The 16,087-nt window shown below is 55.5% G+C and overlaps 1 protein-coding gene across 6 annotated transcripts in view; it reads right to left on the bottom strand.

Moving 5' to 3' along the window:
* LOC121603562 (E3 ubiquitin-protein ligase hyd) overlaps positions 1 to 16,087 on the bottom strand; it is a 40,925-nt gene that overhangs the window by 22,737 nt on the left and 2,101 nt on the right. For 2 of the 6 annotated variants that reach the window (XM_041932459.1, XM_041932460.1), the window contains exons 3-17: positions 14,810 to 15,613; positions 13,748 to 14,127; positions 12,469 to 13,666; positions 9,673 to 12,376; positions 9,108 to 9,597; positions 8,488 to 8,966; positions 8,196 to 8,388; positions 7,951 to 8,043; positions 5,600 to 7,189; positions 5,323 to 5,510; positions 3,331 to 4,982; positions 3,024 to 3,230; positions 2,786 to 2,933; positions 2,469 to 2,699; positions 539 to 2,377 (exon numbers count right to left, since the gene is read on the bottom strand). In XM_041932459.1, the coding sequence (XP_041788393.1) occupies positions 2,165 to 2,377; positions 2,469 to 2,699; positions 2,786 to 2,933; positions 3,024 to 3,230; positions 3,331 to 4,982; positions 5,323 to 5,510; positions 5,600 to 7,189; positions 7,951 to 8,043; positions 8,196 to 8,388; positions 8,488 to 8,966; positions 9,108 to 9,597; positions 9,673 to 12,376; positions 12,469 to 13,666; positions 13,748 to 14,127; positions 14,810 to 15,613 (10,570 nt within the window). In that variant the 3' untranslated portion in view covers positions 539 to 2,164. Of the gene's footprint in view, positions 1 to 192; positions 2,378 to 2,468; positions 2,700 to 2,785; positions 2,934 to 3,023; positions 3,231 to 3,330; positions 4,983 to 5,322; positions 5,511 to 5,599; positions 7,190 to 7,950; positions 8,044 to 8,195; positions 8,389 to 8,487; positions 8,967 to 9,107; positions 9,598 to 9,672; positions 12,377 to 12,468; positions 13,667 to 13,747; positions 14,128 to 14,809; positions 15,614 to 16,087 lie in introns of those variants that run through there. The other 4 variants (XM_041932463.1, XR_006006681.1, XM_041932461.1 and 1 more) reach the window with 4 other exon arrangements.

Genomic DNA, 16,087 nt, shown 5'->3' with positions numbered 1-16,087 from the left:
AAAAAGGGTGTCAAAGAGTCCAGTTTCCATCATATGAAGTTCACTTCCCGTCAGAAAAAGTCAAGGAAGTGTCCCACAACAATGAGAACCCTCGCGGTAAACCCTGTAACGTATCTTTTGCTGCCTAAAAGCAAATACAATTCTGCTCTGTTTCTATCTCGGAATTAGTCGTGAAAAAAAAACATGTCCTACCTTCTTCTTTTAAACGACGCACACACACCACACTGATCACACACACAAAACTGTAAATTTGCTGTGTCTACTATGATCATACTTAAACCCGGGAGCGCTTGCTTTGCTATCTGCAGGTAGGGGGGGGACACGTTTCAGTTCAGGACCCCCCCTCCCTCCCTCCCTTACAGCGGTTACTACTATTGTATCACGCGTACGCGAGACGAGAGACGAGCGTACTGCTGCTGCTGCTGCTGCTGCTGGCGCTTACAGCACCACCAGCACCACCACTTACTTTTTGATGCTTTGCATATTGTCGTCCACTGTGAAATTCGGAATACAACACGCCTTTTTCCGTACCATCGAATAGATTCAACCTATTATTTATTGCGATTTCTCGTTCATCTTGTGCTCGGGTATAGTGCTTCTTCCAACCAGCCGCACGATGACACACTATCTCCCTCCTCCCCTTCTTCAACCTTCCTTCCTCTTACACACACGCGAGCGCTGTTGTCTATATTATATACGATTATAAATATAGGGTCTATATTCAAAGATAGCGAATTTGTTATAATATTTGCATGCTTTTGTTTGTTTGTTTGTGTCTGTGTTACCGAGGGAACGCGTACGCACACTACTGCACTGTACTGGTTCCCTAAATTGGATAGGCATCATATCATCCCTAATCCTCCTTTGCTTTTTCTCGCGCGCTCTCTCCCTGCATGTCTCTCTGCTGCTAATGGTTGTATCTTAGCTGTGGGTATCCTAACTACTTCCCTGTCCTCTCGATGTCACATTTCACTTATTTGGGAGTAGATGGATGAAATAAAGTACACAACACATCACACCTTGGTTGCAGCGTTCCGCTTGTGTCACGTGTCACGGCGAATTGAGAGGCAAAGGTACACCAAGAAAGGGCCTTTAAGCGTAAGAACACTCCACATTTCCTCTACCAGTACCACCAAACAAGTCGTTCTGCTCACGTGTGCTAATAACACACACACAGTAGTGTTTGCGGCGCTCTGTCCACTCTGTCGTATGACCAATTCCAATATTAAATTCATTCAATCACGTACTGGCCGCCCCCCGCTTACACCTAAAACCGACGTTTGCGTAACGATTAAAACAGCACAAAGGGGGAAATCATAACCGTGGTGGTGGTGTTTGCGTGGCGGCTACTGTGGACTTTGTGTGTGTGTGTGTTTTTTCAAGCCATTCTCATTGGACAAACACTCCTTACATACACACACTCTCTGCGTTAAGCTAGTATCACCCTAAATAATACGCAAAAAAATTAAGCCTACTTTGTCCTAAATTTTGTTTTGCGTTTCCAAAGGTTTGTTGTTGGTGGTAGTTTGCCGCCGGGAGCCTTTACACCTGGATGAGCAATCGTTGTGTTTTCTCTCTCCCCTTTCATATTGTCCTTACAACTACTGCCTGCTGCTGCTGCTGCTGCTGTTGCTGCTATTACATACTACTACACACTACTTCTACCACTACTACTACTACATTTGCAGATGTAACTTTCAGAAAAGAATAACACAAAAAAACGGAAAACAATTCTAAACCGATAAGCAAACTTGTTTGTGTGTATATCAGAAAAATAAGGAAACTAGCACACTAGTTAATAACCACCGAAAGAACTACCGGGCACAAGGTGCCGTCCCCGATCTGTCAATCATCATTGCGCTCCACTCCCTCCGAGAGCTTATCCGGTTCCAAGACAGAGAGAGAGAGGTGTGTGTGTGTATGTGTTCAAAGGCATCATGCATGCATCATAAATGTAAGGAACGCGCTTTCTTCCACTTTTGTTTTAACTGCGATGATAGTGTGTGTGTTGTGTGTACTACTTTTTTGTCAGCGTATTTTTTATCTCGCTCTCTCGCGCTCTACACGACCAAGGATTTGCTTGTTTTGTGTTGCCTGTCTGCACCTCTCATTATTGTTACTTACATGCTCCCCCCCTATCTTCTACTAATCGACACGCTTCTTCTTACACAAATCCAAAGTTCTTTGTCTTGATCGCTAGCAGGAGCTTGTGCCGCAGGACCGCTTTGCTGGAGTAGAGCGGTATATACAGCCGGGAGATGCAGGTGTTGGCCGTCGGCAGGTGCGAATCGTCCGCCGGGCGGATGGTCACCGATGGCATCGGCTGGAATCCTTCCTCCGAGGCGGGCAGCGCCGGTGAACCGGTCCAGAAATACACCTATACACGGAAGGGAGGAATGGGGAATGAAATAATGTTACATTATTACAACTGCACCCCGCCGCAACAGGTAAACCAATAGGCAACGTACCAAATCCTGTCGCTCCAGATTGCTCATCTTTTCGACCACGTTCCAGAGCCAGCGCTTGAATTTGGTGAGCTTCTCACTCGGCTCGTTCGATTCATCGTTGAACGCGGTGTAGGAGATGAGGGTCGCCACGTGTATGTCGCCGACACCGTTCAGCAGCAGTCGCAAATCTTCGGCAGTCAGCTGATCGAGCGCAGTATCGGGCAGCACGTCAAACACGCCGGAACGAATAGCCTGCAAACAACGAAGGAGACCAACAAAAAAAACAGTTTTAGTCATGTTGGCAACACATGATGGGATGGGGACAAAATGGCACTTACTTCCAAAGCCTTTTCTTGCGTCTTTATCATCCGATACTCCGCGTACTTGCGCACATAGTCGTACACATTGTTTTCGTTCACCTGAATATCGCGTCCGCCCGGTACCAGTTCGACCGTTCCCGAACCTTCCTCCACCATGAGGTCAATCCTGCGCGTTGTATGGGGAGAGGGGGGGAAAATGGTATGTTGTAAAAACGGCCTAAACACCGTACACAAGCAGCAGCGAACAAACACTTACACAAAGTTGATTTCAAGGCTCTGCAGTATGCTGATGCCTGTTTTGGTTTGCGAATCTTTGATCAGCTGGCGCAGCGACTCGTACACCACCGGATCGAAGAAGGCCAGATCGTGGAAGCGAATCTGCCGGCCGAGAATGAACTTCAGTACGTGCCGTTGCAGGAACAGCGGAAATAGTTCGTTCTGCAGCAAGCACAGCCCAATCAATCTGTACGGTAAAAAGCGTAAAAAGGGAAGAAAGGATGTTAATAGCATGCCATATAAAAATACGGTGACCAAAGGAGCAACAAAAACAGTGCGACACTCACCTGCCCACATTGCGGAACGCATTCATCCGTTCGCTGGAAGGATAGCCCTGCCGGGGACTGTAGAAGCCGCGCTTGCCGGGCGTGTAGAACAGCGGCGCGTCCATCTGGCAATCCTCCAGCAGCAACACCGGGGTACACTTTTTCGCAAGCGCCGGCGTGCTGCCACCACCTTGTCCTGCCATGCTGCCGTAGCCGCCGCCGCCGCCACTGCTGCTGCTGCTACCGGTAACGCCACTGCCCGTTACACCACCTTGATCACCCGTGGTACCGGCGGCACCGGATGATCCACTGGCACTACTGCCGCTGCCCGTCAGCGAAACGGACCCACCGAGCGAGGACGAAACTCCTTGCGCTGCTGCTGACGCTCCGCCAGTGCCTGCTGCCGCCGCCGCCGCCGCCGACGATGCCGACTGACCGCTGGCACCACCGTTGGAAAGGTTGTCCATTTCCAGCCGCTGGCGCTGCACGATTATCTCGACCGCTTCCCCGATGCGTTGGCGCAGATTCTCGTCCGAGGCGAGCAGATGCAGCACCTGCGTTGGTGGCAGCTCCAGCAGCATGCCCGTAATCTTGGCCGCATTGTTCGGATGCTGCTGTTGTACCTTTGGATAGAGCCGCTCGCCCAGCTGCTGCTGCTGGACCGAAAATATGTCGCCCACGTTCAGCAGGGTGGGAGGGCTGGCCCCACCACCACTACCACCGCTGCCAGCTCCCGATGAACCACCGCCGCCACCGGCCGCACCCTGTTCACTGCCCGGCCGGAACGGGCGGGCGTCGTAGTTGAGCGTTTTACGAGATTCACGGTTCGGGCGCCACAGCGGCTGCTTGCTGGAAAGGCCACGGCGCGAGCTGCTGCTTCCGCCGGCGCCACTTCCCTGCTGTATGCTGCTACTGCCACCGACCACTCCCCCAACACCTGCACCGGCGTTTGAGGAGCCCGAGCCAGCACTGCCGCCGGCACTACCGCCGCCACCACCACTGCCACGGTGCCGCAGCATGCTGTTGAACGGACCGGCCCCGTACTTGCTCGGCGTTTGGGCCGCATCGAGCGGGGGTAGCTTTTCGTTCGCAAGCAGTGCCTCGGCGATGGCGGTGTAGAAGCTGCGCGCCACGCCGGAACCCTCGCCCGGCTCGTCCTTGAACGTTACCTTCACCCGGTTGAACACGAGCGGCTGCTGGACGCGCCGGTTGTTGTACAGCCCGTTCAGCTCCTTGAACGTCTGCGTGAGCAGGGCCGCCCGGTTGCGCTCCATCTTCAGCAGCGTCAGGTCTTTCTGCGTCGTGCAGCGCAGCTTCTCCATGTAGCGCCGAAATTTGGTCTCCTTCACGGGGAACCCGTTCAGCTCGTAGATTACGCTGCCCGGCTCAACGCCGACGTCCTCGAGGAAGACGCGCGCAAACAAAATCAACGACAGGCGCCACCGGCCCAGCAGTATGTCGGACAGGATCGAGGAGGACATGGCGGACGAACCGCGCAGATAGATGCCGCGCGGCGGCATCTCCGGCTGCAGTGCGGCCGGCAACACGTTCGGCGTCGTTTCGACCGTCACGTGGGCGGATATCTCCTGTATATCCATCGCTTCGGCCGATTGTATCAGGTCGACCGAGTTGCTGCTGCTGCCGCTGCTACCGATAGTGCCCGCAGCAAACACCTGTGCAAGGGAGGAGGGGAATGGAGAAAAAGATGTTAGAAACAGAAACATCACTGTAAGAGCATCGGCCACATTGCGCACGTGCTATTCAACGCTGTTGGACAGCGTGGATTTGGGGAATTGGAATGTACGCTCCGTATCTGTCCTCTAGGTAAACAAACTCTTACCCACTAAAGGTCATCAGAAAGCGTGGCGAGATGCAAAGCAAACGCCACCATCTATGAGCAATAGGTGAAAGGAAAGCCACAACTTCGCACAAGCTTCCTTCGTTATCTGTGAGTGCTCAAAACTGTTGCAGTAAAAACATCCCCCACACCTAATAATGCCCTTATTTACTTACCGTGGATGATGGTCCCGCTCGCACAATAACGCTTTTACCGGGAGACGTTCCAGCAGGTGCATTGCCGATCGTTACCAGCGGATTGGCGAACGAAACAGACGGTCCTGAGGAGGAGGAGGAAGACGCAGCAACCGCTACGATTTGCTGCTCCCCTGGCATCGCTACATCCGCAGCGCCGGATCCTTGTCCTGTGTGGCAAAAGAGCATTTCATTTTAAAATCGAGCATTATCGGTGGGATTTTCCGAGTAATGGTGTAGGAGAGTATGGCAATCTTACCTAGAACAACCGAGGACCCATCCAGTGATGCCGATCCGCCAGCGGCCGTCGTTGCCACCTTTCTACGCGTGACTATTATTGGGGGCCGAATCGCAGACGCGGATTCTTGCTGCTGCTGCTGAGGGGTCTGCTGCTGCTGATGCTGCTCGCTTCCCTGCTGCTGCTGTAGCGACATCGATAGTGCAGCATTTGCTTCATCGGCGCCACCGCCCACATCGCTGCCGCCGTCGTCCAGCTTCTGGCGCTTGGCCGTCGACGTCGACGAGTGCTGGCGCGAATCCTCCGAATCCGACTCCGACAGCTCATCGTGATCCTGATCCGTATCGACATCGATTTTAATCGACGATTGCGACAAGTCCTGCGGCTCATCCGAGCTGATACTCACTTCATCGACGTCGGACTCTTCGCTGTACTTGTTGTTGCTCTTCAGATAGAACAGCCGGCTCTTTTTGTAGTAGACCTCGGAGAAGGAGGCGGCGGAGGACGAGGCGGTAGCACTACCGCCCGCCCCGGAGCTGCTGCCGCCGCTTGGTGGGGGCGGCGGTGGAGGCGGCTTCGGTGAATGGGTTTCACCGCCGCCGCTTTTCGCTGCTGCTGCTGCGCCACTGTTCGCTCCGGCCGCCACTCCACCGATGCCACTAGCGTCCATATCCTGCTGCTGCTTGGTGGAAGATCCATTGCCAACCGTCGCCGATCCGCTCGCAGCAGCTTGGAAGATTCCTACGGGAAGAGAAATTTCTACCCTTACACGAGAGTCCGTGCTCGGTGGTGAGGAGGATTGTGTGATGCCACCGCTTATGAACGCTACGCTGCTTTCCTGCCCGGTTGTTGATGGCTGGTTCTGCTGCTGCTGCGCGTCAGAATACAGTGCTTCCGTTGGATCGATCACGATTCCTGTGGCTGCCGCCGACGCCGCAGCTGCACCACTACCGCTGCTGCTACTGCTGCTCATTTCATGCCGAATCGAGGACGACAGGCTCAACCGAACGGGGGGCAGCTCCAGGTTGGTCGCAGAACAAGCACCCCCCTCCGACGAGCAAGCGGTGTTCGGATTCGGTGTGCCACTGCCGCCAGGTGCCAGCGTAATCGGCCACTTGGGCATGCCGAACAGATCCTCGCGCTTGGCGGTCGGCTGCAGACGGTGCGGCTGGTCCGCTAAAGGCAGTGCTTCGGTAAGCGGCGTGTTGAACGGATCCGGTGCTGGGCAGCCGAGACAGAGCGTTGAATCCGACCGCTGGAAGAACGAGTGCCGGCGGCCGAGTGACGGACGGCTCAGTACGTCCTCGTCGACCGAGTCGCTGTCCATCACGATCGAGTTGGTAATGTCCTCTTCCGCCTCTTCGTTCTCGTTCTCGTCCTGATCGTCCCACACGTTCGAGCCGGTGGTGGTGCGGTCCAGGTCGCAGTCGTTTGTGGCGCGCATGTAGAACAGGATCGCATCGAGCACGTACGCCACGTGCCGCAGGGCGGTCACGTCCAGCACGGGAAGGGAGTCGCGATGCTCCGAGTTGTGCGCACGCATCAGCGAAAGGCAGTAGGTGAGGAAGTCGCGTCGGCTAGCTTCCGAATCTGCCGTCAGCGAGGAACCACCTGTGGAAAGAAGACAGGAAGAAGCGCGCAGTGTAAGATATGAGTAAACAAAAACGCAGGGTGTACACCACACACACATGAGCGATGTGTTTGGAATTGTAGTAATAATAGTAAATAATGCATTTTAAAATAAAAGGAGCCAAATCAAATCAGTAGCGTGTAATAATATTGGTGGTGTCCTAACAGAGGTTTTAAAGAATTTTCGAAGTCAGTTTCTAATGTAAACATTGTTATTCACCGCATCCAATATGTTTTTCAACAGCTGTCAAATGGTTTATTTGTTTCAAAATGAAATTTCAGTTTCAAAACACAACAAAGAACTGTCAAAATCAATCCTGCTTGAGTCATGTTGAAAATCATGCTGTAGATATTAAAAATTATTATGATGAAAATGAAACATCAGATCCATGTGGAACGACATTTTGCATGCGGTGAATAATACTGTTTACATTCGAAATTGACTTGGAAACCCTGTAACATCTGTACAGAGGTTTTCAAGTCAGTTTCTAAGACGTTTTTCAGCAGCTGGCAAATGGTTTATTTGTTTCAAAATTAAATTTCTGTTTCAACACATGATTTTCAACAAATAACAAAGAACTGTCTGACTCAATCCAGCTTGAGTCGTGTTGAAAATCATGCTGAAGAAATTAAAAATTATTATGATGAAAATGAAATGTCAGATCGATATGGATCTTGCACGCGGCGAATAACAATGTTTACATTCGAAAGTGACTTGGAAAACCCTGTAATGCACAACGTACCTTCTCGCGCGCTGCGATCATTATCAGCAAATCCTAGGCTGCGCGCTGTGGTCGCTGTGCCTAACGTGCTAATTGTGGCTCTGCTTCTGCCTGCTGGAAATAATGAAAGTAACGATTGGTACACATTACTTAAACCTGTCCCTGTAGCTAAAATATGTTTTAAATTCTTCCTTTCTAAATTTATCATTTTGTCCAGTGTCTAGGAATTTGACGAAAATACAATATGAACGACAATATCTACTTACCGGTGACACCAATCAGAGCGGAAGGAGCTGCATCACTAGTGCTCGACGAGGTCGGAATGTTGAGCGGATGCAGCGGATGCGAGGGGTCGGTGGAATCAGTCAACGACGCACCGAAGCGCAACTGTGCCTCGGTTGCTTCCATCACGGTCAGTATCCACTCCCACGTCAGCTTCAACCGCTTCTCAACATACATCTGGGCAAACGTACGGAAACGGAAACCAATCGTTCCAATATCGCGTTAATTTCATCAACTGTTCTCGCACACATCAAATAAAAAAATACAATCCCTTACCTGTAGCTGCACCGCGTCCTGGTGAGTTACGTCCAGTACGGACGCCGAGCCGGTAATGCTGGTCGGCAGCATGCCGATCAGGTCGGAAATTTGGCGCAGTATGATACCGAACGCACGAGCCAGGGCGCTAGCCGTCGTGGTCATGGTGGGCGATTCCTGCTGCTGCGCGGTCGTGACGGCCGCCGTCGACCGACGCAGCGAGCTCGGATCGATGAACACCATGTTTGAGCTGCCGGTGGTCAGGCGCACTCGCTCCGGGGCAGTCGTTTCGCGGCTCCGTATGGCCCACTGCATTGACTGTGGAGCGAGATTGTTGCGCTGGTTGCCGCCCGGCGTTTGGCGCCGCTCGAGCTGATCGTCGTTCAGGTTGAAGTCCACCGTCGACTGGTCGTCGCTTTCACCGTCCTCCGAACCTTCGTCGTCCGGCTGGGTCGAGTCGCCGGAATCGTCTTCGTTGTCGAACAGCAGTGAGTTAAGCCCTGCAAGTTGTGGAACCATTTAAACACCAACCACACCACAATCTCCCCCCGCCAGCGCATGCCCCGTTCCCAACCCCTACTACCCCCGGGGAAAGCGTTAGCAGCGAGCAGAGCTAAACAAGTAAACTACTAAATCTTCACCTGTATCCGAGCCGGCCGTTGCGCCGGTTTGAACGCTCCGCTGCGCGTCCTGCGTGCTCTGGTTGTCGTCCGAATCGGAATCGGTTTCGGGCTCGTGGAAGTTGAACTCGTTGTCGCTCTCGCCCTGGGCGTTTTCCTCGCTTCGCAGCAAATCCTGCGACTCGTCCTCCGCGTTCATCGAAGCGGCACTCGCTACCGGACGCAGCGAGGAGGAGCGCCTTGGTGGCGGTTGCTCCCGCTCGGCCATGTCTTCCTGCTCGGACGTTTCCCCATCGTCCTGCACCAGTGCGTCCGCATCGTTATTATCCTCGATGTCGCCCAGCCGAATGTTGATGCGCGAAATGAACCCGGACGACGAGCGTTCGCTATCGAGCGGATCGACGCCCAGGTGCACACTAGCGGTCGTGTTGGCAATTTGTGCAATTCCGCCCGCATTGGCGCGATTTGTTGGCGGTGCCAACGGTTCCACCGAGAACAGCTCATCGGTGCTCTGGAAAGGAAGCAAGGTAACGGTTTTATTATGAAACATATGGTGGGAGCATTTGTTGGTGGGCATTAAACTTACGTCAATATTGTTAGAGGACAGATTGAACGGCGCGATGGGCTTCACCACACCGAGCCGCACGGGCGTTATGAGCGCGTCCGCTATCTCTACCAGCTCCTCGATGGCAAACTTGAACAGCGCCGTAAACACGCGCCTGTACGCCTGCAGATGCTTGGTCTGGGTGGTCGAATTGCGTTGCTTCTCCGGGTTCTGGAACCGTTCGATGCTGAAGATGACGTACACGCGCGCCACCGACCGTACGAACCGGCGTGCCACCTTCTGGGCCTCCTCGGCCCGCCCCGGGATGGACTCGTTCTGCAGCTCGTGCACCAGAGTCATCAGCAGCTTCTCCAGCGGATCGCTGCTGCACCGCACGATCAGGCTGTGCGTGAACTTGTCCAGCAGCGAGGTGCCGCTCTGCGACTGCAGATACACCTGCTGGTTGTCGTCGTCGTAGAACGGTTGCTGGTTCGCGTTCGGTACGATTGGTTTCTCGTTTTCCGCGCCCGTCATGATCATGGCCCGCACCGCCGGCCAGTCGTTGAGCAGCCGGTCCAGCGCTTTGCGGGCGAACCGCGGCGGCTCCAGATTGTGCTCCGGCATCTCGTTGTCCGGCTCGAGGTTGGGCGTTTTGCGCGCATTGCCCGACGAAGTCGAGCGGACGCGCGACGTCGCCCGGTACTGGCGCTGCTCCACCATCTGGCGGCCGACGGTCTGGATGAGAAACAGCAGGATTGACTCGCCGCGCGAATTGAACCGCGTCACCAGATCCGTCTCGGTCGCCATCTTGCACAGCAGATCGTGCCGCTTCGCCTGGTTGCCCGCGATCAGTGCCTTGCACTTGCACTTTTCCCAGCAGTCGCAGTACGCGGTCGGCGACGTTCGCTTCAGCTTGCAGTCGTGACCCTTGTGGCATACCTTGGCGCACTCGGTGCAGCAGCAGAGCGACCCGGTCAGGCCGCAGGTGCGACACTCGAAGATGTCCTGATTGATGTGGTCCGCACCGGTCCAGGTGAACGAGCACGTATCGTTGCAGCACAGTATCCCGAGCGGCGACTGGTCCGGCGAGGAGCCGGGCGGGAATATCATCGAGTCGCGCACCGCATCGTCGCCGTTGGCTATCTTCTGCACCGCCTTGAACACGGTCAGGCCCGCCTGGTACGCCCGGCACGTTACCGCCAGCATGAACGGCGTCTGGCCCTGGGCATCCTTGGCGCTGAGCAGGCCGCGCAGGTGCGGCTGCAGCACCGGGCTCTCGCACAGCAGCTGCAGCACGAGCTGCGCATTCTGGCGCCGCTCGTTCGCGTCCGACACGTACGCTTCCGGTATGGCGGCTAGCGATTTCTGCGCGGTGTAGAGTGCGGCCGCCTGCTGGCTGCCACCAGCGGCTCCTCCTGTCTGCTGCTGCTGGCTGCCCATCGCGTTGTTCAGCCCGCCGAGACTGTCCTCGTCTCCGCTGGCTGGGTCGTACTCCGGCGGCCAGTAAACGACCGGCATCGAGTTTCCACCGATCACCTGCTGCTGATCGTCGCCACCGCCAGCGGGCACAGCCAACCCCGCACCTTGCACGTTGTTCGACACGATCGCACCGGCGCCGCCACCACTACCACCACTGGCGCTGCTTTCCAGCTCCCGGTTGCTGACGTTGCGACGCATAATTTCCCTTATGCTAACCGGCCGATTGCCAATCATCGTATTGGTTATGACGTTGATCGACTCCAGCCCGCTGTTGTTGCCGCCGGCCGCGGAGCCTCCACCGTTCGACGATCCCCCGCCGCCGTTGCCGTTCGAGCCGCTGGCGGCAAATTCGGGCTCCCGGTTCGACGTCGGCGAGCACATGCTGATGCAGGCGTGGATAATGTTGCGATTGCCGTCCGTGTGCTCAGCCAGTATAGCAGCGAGCGTGCCGCGCATCTGTTCCGGCCCGTCGGCCGCAATGTGCGCGAGCAGCTGCCGGACGCCCTCGATGTCGCAGCGCAGTATCTTCGCCATGAGCAGCTGCTGCTCCGGTGCGAGCACCACCAGCGCCACCTGCGACTTCAAATTGACGCCCACGGAGGGAAGCGTTAGCGAGGCGGCCGCAATGCACTTGATCGGCGGCAGGTCCAGCCAGCTCGGGTCCCGTATCGCGTCCATGCAATCCTTCGCCATCGGGTAGATCGTGTTGTTGCCGTCGCGCAGCAGCAGCACGCTGTCCGAGCTGTCGCCGGCACAGGTCAGCGACACGTCCTGCATCGAGGCGCCGAGAAACGAGCCAATGTCCGTGGGGAACGCGCTGTCCTGCTCCTGCCGGCCCGTGTTCAGGTTGAACAGCGAGTAGTGCAGCCGGTTGTTGGCCGTCTTCATGATGCCGTGGATGCCCTTCGGATCGACCGCGATCGTAAGCAGCTGGGAGGTGCCGCCGCCCCCGCCGGCTGCCGCATCGCTGCCGCCGCTCGACGCTGCGGCGCTCGGATTGAGCACGATGCGGCGCGGTATCTTCTGAAAGCAGTCCGGGACGCGCGGTGTCGCGGCCGATTTGATCACCTGCAGGTCGTCCTTGCGCAGCAGGCGACAGTCCTGCCACGCCTCGATGTCGTCAAACTTGTCCTTGCTATTGCTGCCGCTGCTGTTGCTGGTCGACGCGCCGGGCGGGGGCGGAAACTTTACCGCCGCATAGTCACCGTCCACCTTCAGCACGCGGCCAATCGGAACGGAGCGTACGTCTTCGACGAAAATAACGTCCCTAAAAACGAGGAAGCGAGCAAAGGAACGTGTTAATTACCACCGCCCAAACCACCCAGGCAATCGCCCCTCCCCATCTGCGCAAGCACTTACTTCAGCAACCATTGCTCTTCGTCCTTCTTCGAATCGGGCTCTTCCTTCAGTGTCATGCGCTTGGGACGTTTGTGGGAATTGGTGACGCTCCCGGTGTCGCTGCACGTGCTAGAAGCCGGCGACGGTGGCGGTGGCATGTCGATTCGATCGGCCGACTCCTTATTGTTGCCGGCCCCCTGTTTCGAGGACGAAACGCCGGCGGACCCGGCGGAGCTACCACTCGCCCCACCAGAACCACTTCCACCCTTGGAGTCCTTTTCGAACAGTCCACCTATTCCTCCGGCCACACCGGCGGACGCATTCTGCGATCCAGTTCCACCCGCATTCGTACCGGAGCCCAACGAGCCGGCAATGCCACAGCTGCCCAGCGAGGAGCTTGAACCGAGGCCGCCGCCAACACCGGCACCACCACCACCACCACCGCCGGAACCACTGCCCGTGCTTCCGCCCTGCGTACTGGCGGCGAGCTGTTGCGATAGCGTCGACATCGAGAGCAGCTTGAACCGGCACACCTTGGTCAAATCCCAGGCCGCGTTCATCAGCTGGCCCACCTTCGGCACACCGTTCGAGATGGTGAACCCGATCGCACCGTGCTGGTACATCGGGCAGCTTTTCATGCACACCTGCGCGCCCACGGTCACCTCCGGCGCGTTCACGCTCGGCCGGATCGGCTTCTTCGCCTTCGCCTGGTACTTGTCCCACAGGCGCTTGCGCTGGCCGAAGGGCAGCACGCCCCACCAGAACAGCTCGCCGCTCTCGGTGCGCGCCACCGTGTACAGGGTGCAGGTGTGCAGCGACACTATTCGGTCGAGCGCGAACTCGGGATAGTTGGTGGCCACGTGCTCCAGCTTGTTGCCCGCGTACCCGAGCAGCTCGTCCATCCAGGTCGCGATGCGGCCGCTCTCGGTCGCCACCGAGCACCGGATCAGCGTGGCCGATATGTGCGTCACCTTTTCGTACAGCAAGTTCAGCGGTATCGTCTTCGGGTGGTGCACGCTCGCGGCGTCACTGCTGCGGTACGGTTCGGCATCGGCCCACCGCCACTGGTGCAGCTCGCCCCGCGCCGTCACACCGATGAACTCGGAGTAAAGGGAAGCAATCTCGGTAAAGCGCACCGGGTGCTCCTTCTCCGGCCACGGTTCCATCTCATCCGACACCCACAACGGGTAGCCGGACGAGTAGTCCTTCTTTTTGGAATCTGAAACAACAACAACAGACTCTGCGTGAGCACAGTGTTCACATCGCTGAGCAAAATCGTCATTATGCACATTGGACTTACCGCCCGCTTCCTTTTCCCACACGTCCTCTCTTCCGCCCTGGAACCAACGGCGCGGCCCAAAGTACTGCCGGTCGCGCCAGCGGCCAAACCCTTCCCGCTCGGCACTGCTCAGCCCGGAGCCGCCGGACACTCCCGAGGGACCGCCGCCGGCGCCGCCACCGCCGGACGAACCGGACTGGCCACCGCCCGCAATAACGGCCGACGAACCGGCTCCACTGCCCGGCCCGGACTGGGTACCGCCGCCCGAGCGACTGCCGGACGGGGTGCCGTCGTTGCTGTTACCGGCCGATCCGGCCGCTCCGCCCGATCCACCACTGCCGCCGGCGGACGATGAATTGTTTTGATTGCGTTCACTGCGGGCACGGCTGTATAACATCAAACTAGTTTCAGCGAACGAAACAATCGTGACGAAAAATGTACATACATGTTAGAGTCGTGAATCCAAACGGGCCGAAATAGATTAACATTGTTTTTTGTTTTTGGTTTCCAATATGTACAGTCAAAAAATACCCTTCCAAAAGCGGTCATATACAAATAGGCGAACTACTGATCAAAAAATTAATTGGTTAAGATTGAAATGACTACGAAATCTACCATTGCTAGGTTAAATTCATCATAAATTTAATTCCATAAAAGAGATTCTTCTTTAGTGAATAGCATTATGGTTGTTTGTAATAAAAAATATAATTGAAATCAATTTCTAAACAAATCAATCATTGTGTAATGAAAAAACATGGAACTTAAATTACTGATAGCAATTCAAAATACAGAACAGAAATATTGCTCTTTCTACACAAACTAGAAATCTTTTGATCTGATTTTCCATATGCTACCGATCATTATCTTCACCATTTACTTTTATATTAATCGGTTTCAAAAATGTACATCAACTCCGCCCGAAGCTAAGAGCAATCCTTTTGATTGTACAGATGTGTGTTTTATATATCGTGTGTTCTACCACCCATAGGCTAACCACCTTCAACCGCAAATCAAACACTACGTAACTACGGTACGGTAAACAGAGGAAAGGTGACATTCCACCGCACGTCCCCAAGCACTTACTTTCGAATGTTGGAGAATCCAAACACATCGTCGGTGAACATCGCTTCCGCATCGATGATGACGCTGTTATCCGGATGGAAGCCACCGTCCAGCAGGGAGATCAAATCCTCGGCCACATAGTTATCGCTGCCCTCCTCCGTGTCGTCGCCGCCCTCGTCGTCGCGCGAAAGCAGATTGTTCACCGCCAGATTCACGTCCAGATTGGTGCGCTGCAGCTCGCGGATGATCAGATTTCGACTCTTGCCCTGCAGCACCACCTGCGCCTGAGCAACGAGCTCCTCCGGCACGAACGGTGCCGGCACGGACACGATCGACCGGCTGCCGGACGATCCGCCACCCATTATGACGCCGGTGCTGCGCGAGCCGGACGCTTGCGAGCCACTGCCGGCCCGAACCGAGCTGCTCGTGCGCATGATGCGCGCGCGCGACCGGCACTGCCGCGAGGTGGGCGTGCTTTTGGAGTTGTTGTTAGACTGATTGGATGTTTGGTTGCCGCCGCCACCGCCGCTACCACCGCCACCACCACCGGCACCTCCGCCGCCGCCTCCACCTCCTCCGCCGCCACCTCCACCACCACCTCCGCCACCGCCGCCGGTTCCGCCGGCCTTCGAGGCGTCCTGCTTGCTGAGATCCAACCGCTCGGGTATGATGGAAAAGGCCACTCGGAAGGCGCGCCCATCCTCGAGCAGGATGCCGAGGTGTGCCGGCCCGATAACGATCTGCTTCACTGGGACCTTCAGCGACTGCAGCCCGGGTAGTGTCTGTACGCCATATTTGTTGATTTTATCCGCCACATCTCGTATTCTAAAACAGAGGCAAGCAAATAGGACGAAATCACAATTAATAAGATGCCGGCATTGGTGTTACAGTAAGACCGAATTAGTTGAATGGTGGTCGGTTTTGAAAACCGTAAGGGTGGAAAATGTACCCATGCACTGTCCGCGCCCCACGATGACGCCACGATCGGTGCATGGGGACGATGGGAAACGAAAAGCATGCTGGATGATGCCGTCGGTCCAAAACCCCCGTGTGCTAGACAGAGATGAAGCAATCCCACCAATCTAACTCGAGGCGGCGCTGTCGTACACATCTGACAGCTCCCGATACCTATTCCAACACCCATTCATACCACAACAACAAAAAACTAACTATTCAAGAAAGCACATCGCAGATTATGCTTTTTATGCAACACATCACACACTGGCCAGTAGTAGCCAGAACCGTCAAAAAACCTGTACCCACCTGTACACCACACACAATGGCAGACATGAGCAGACT

The sequence above is a fragment of the Anopheles merus genome, chromosome 2R (genome assembly GCF_017562075.2).
Source record: "Anopheles merus strain MAF chromosome 2R, AmerM5.1, whole genome shotgun sequence".
Taxonomy (NCBI): Eukaryota; Metazoa; Arthropoda; class Insecta; order Diptera; family Culicidae; genus Anopheles; species Anopheles merus.
Note: the sequence above shows the minus strand (reverse complement) of the source record. Positions and strands in the feature narration are given on the sequence as shown.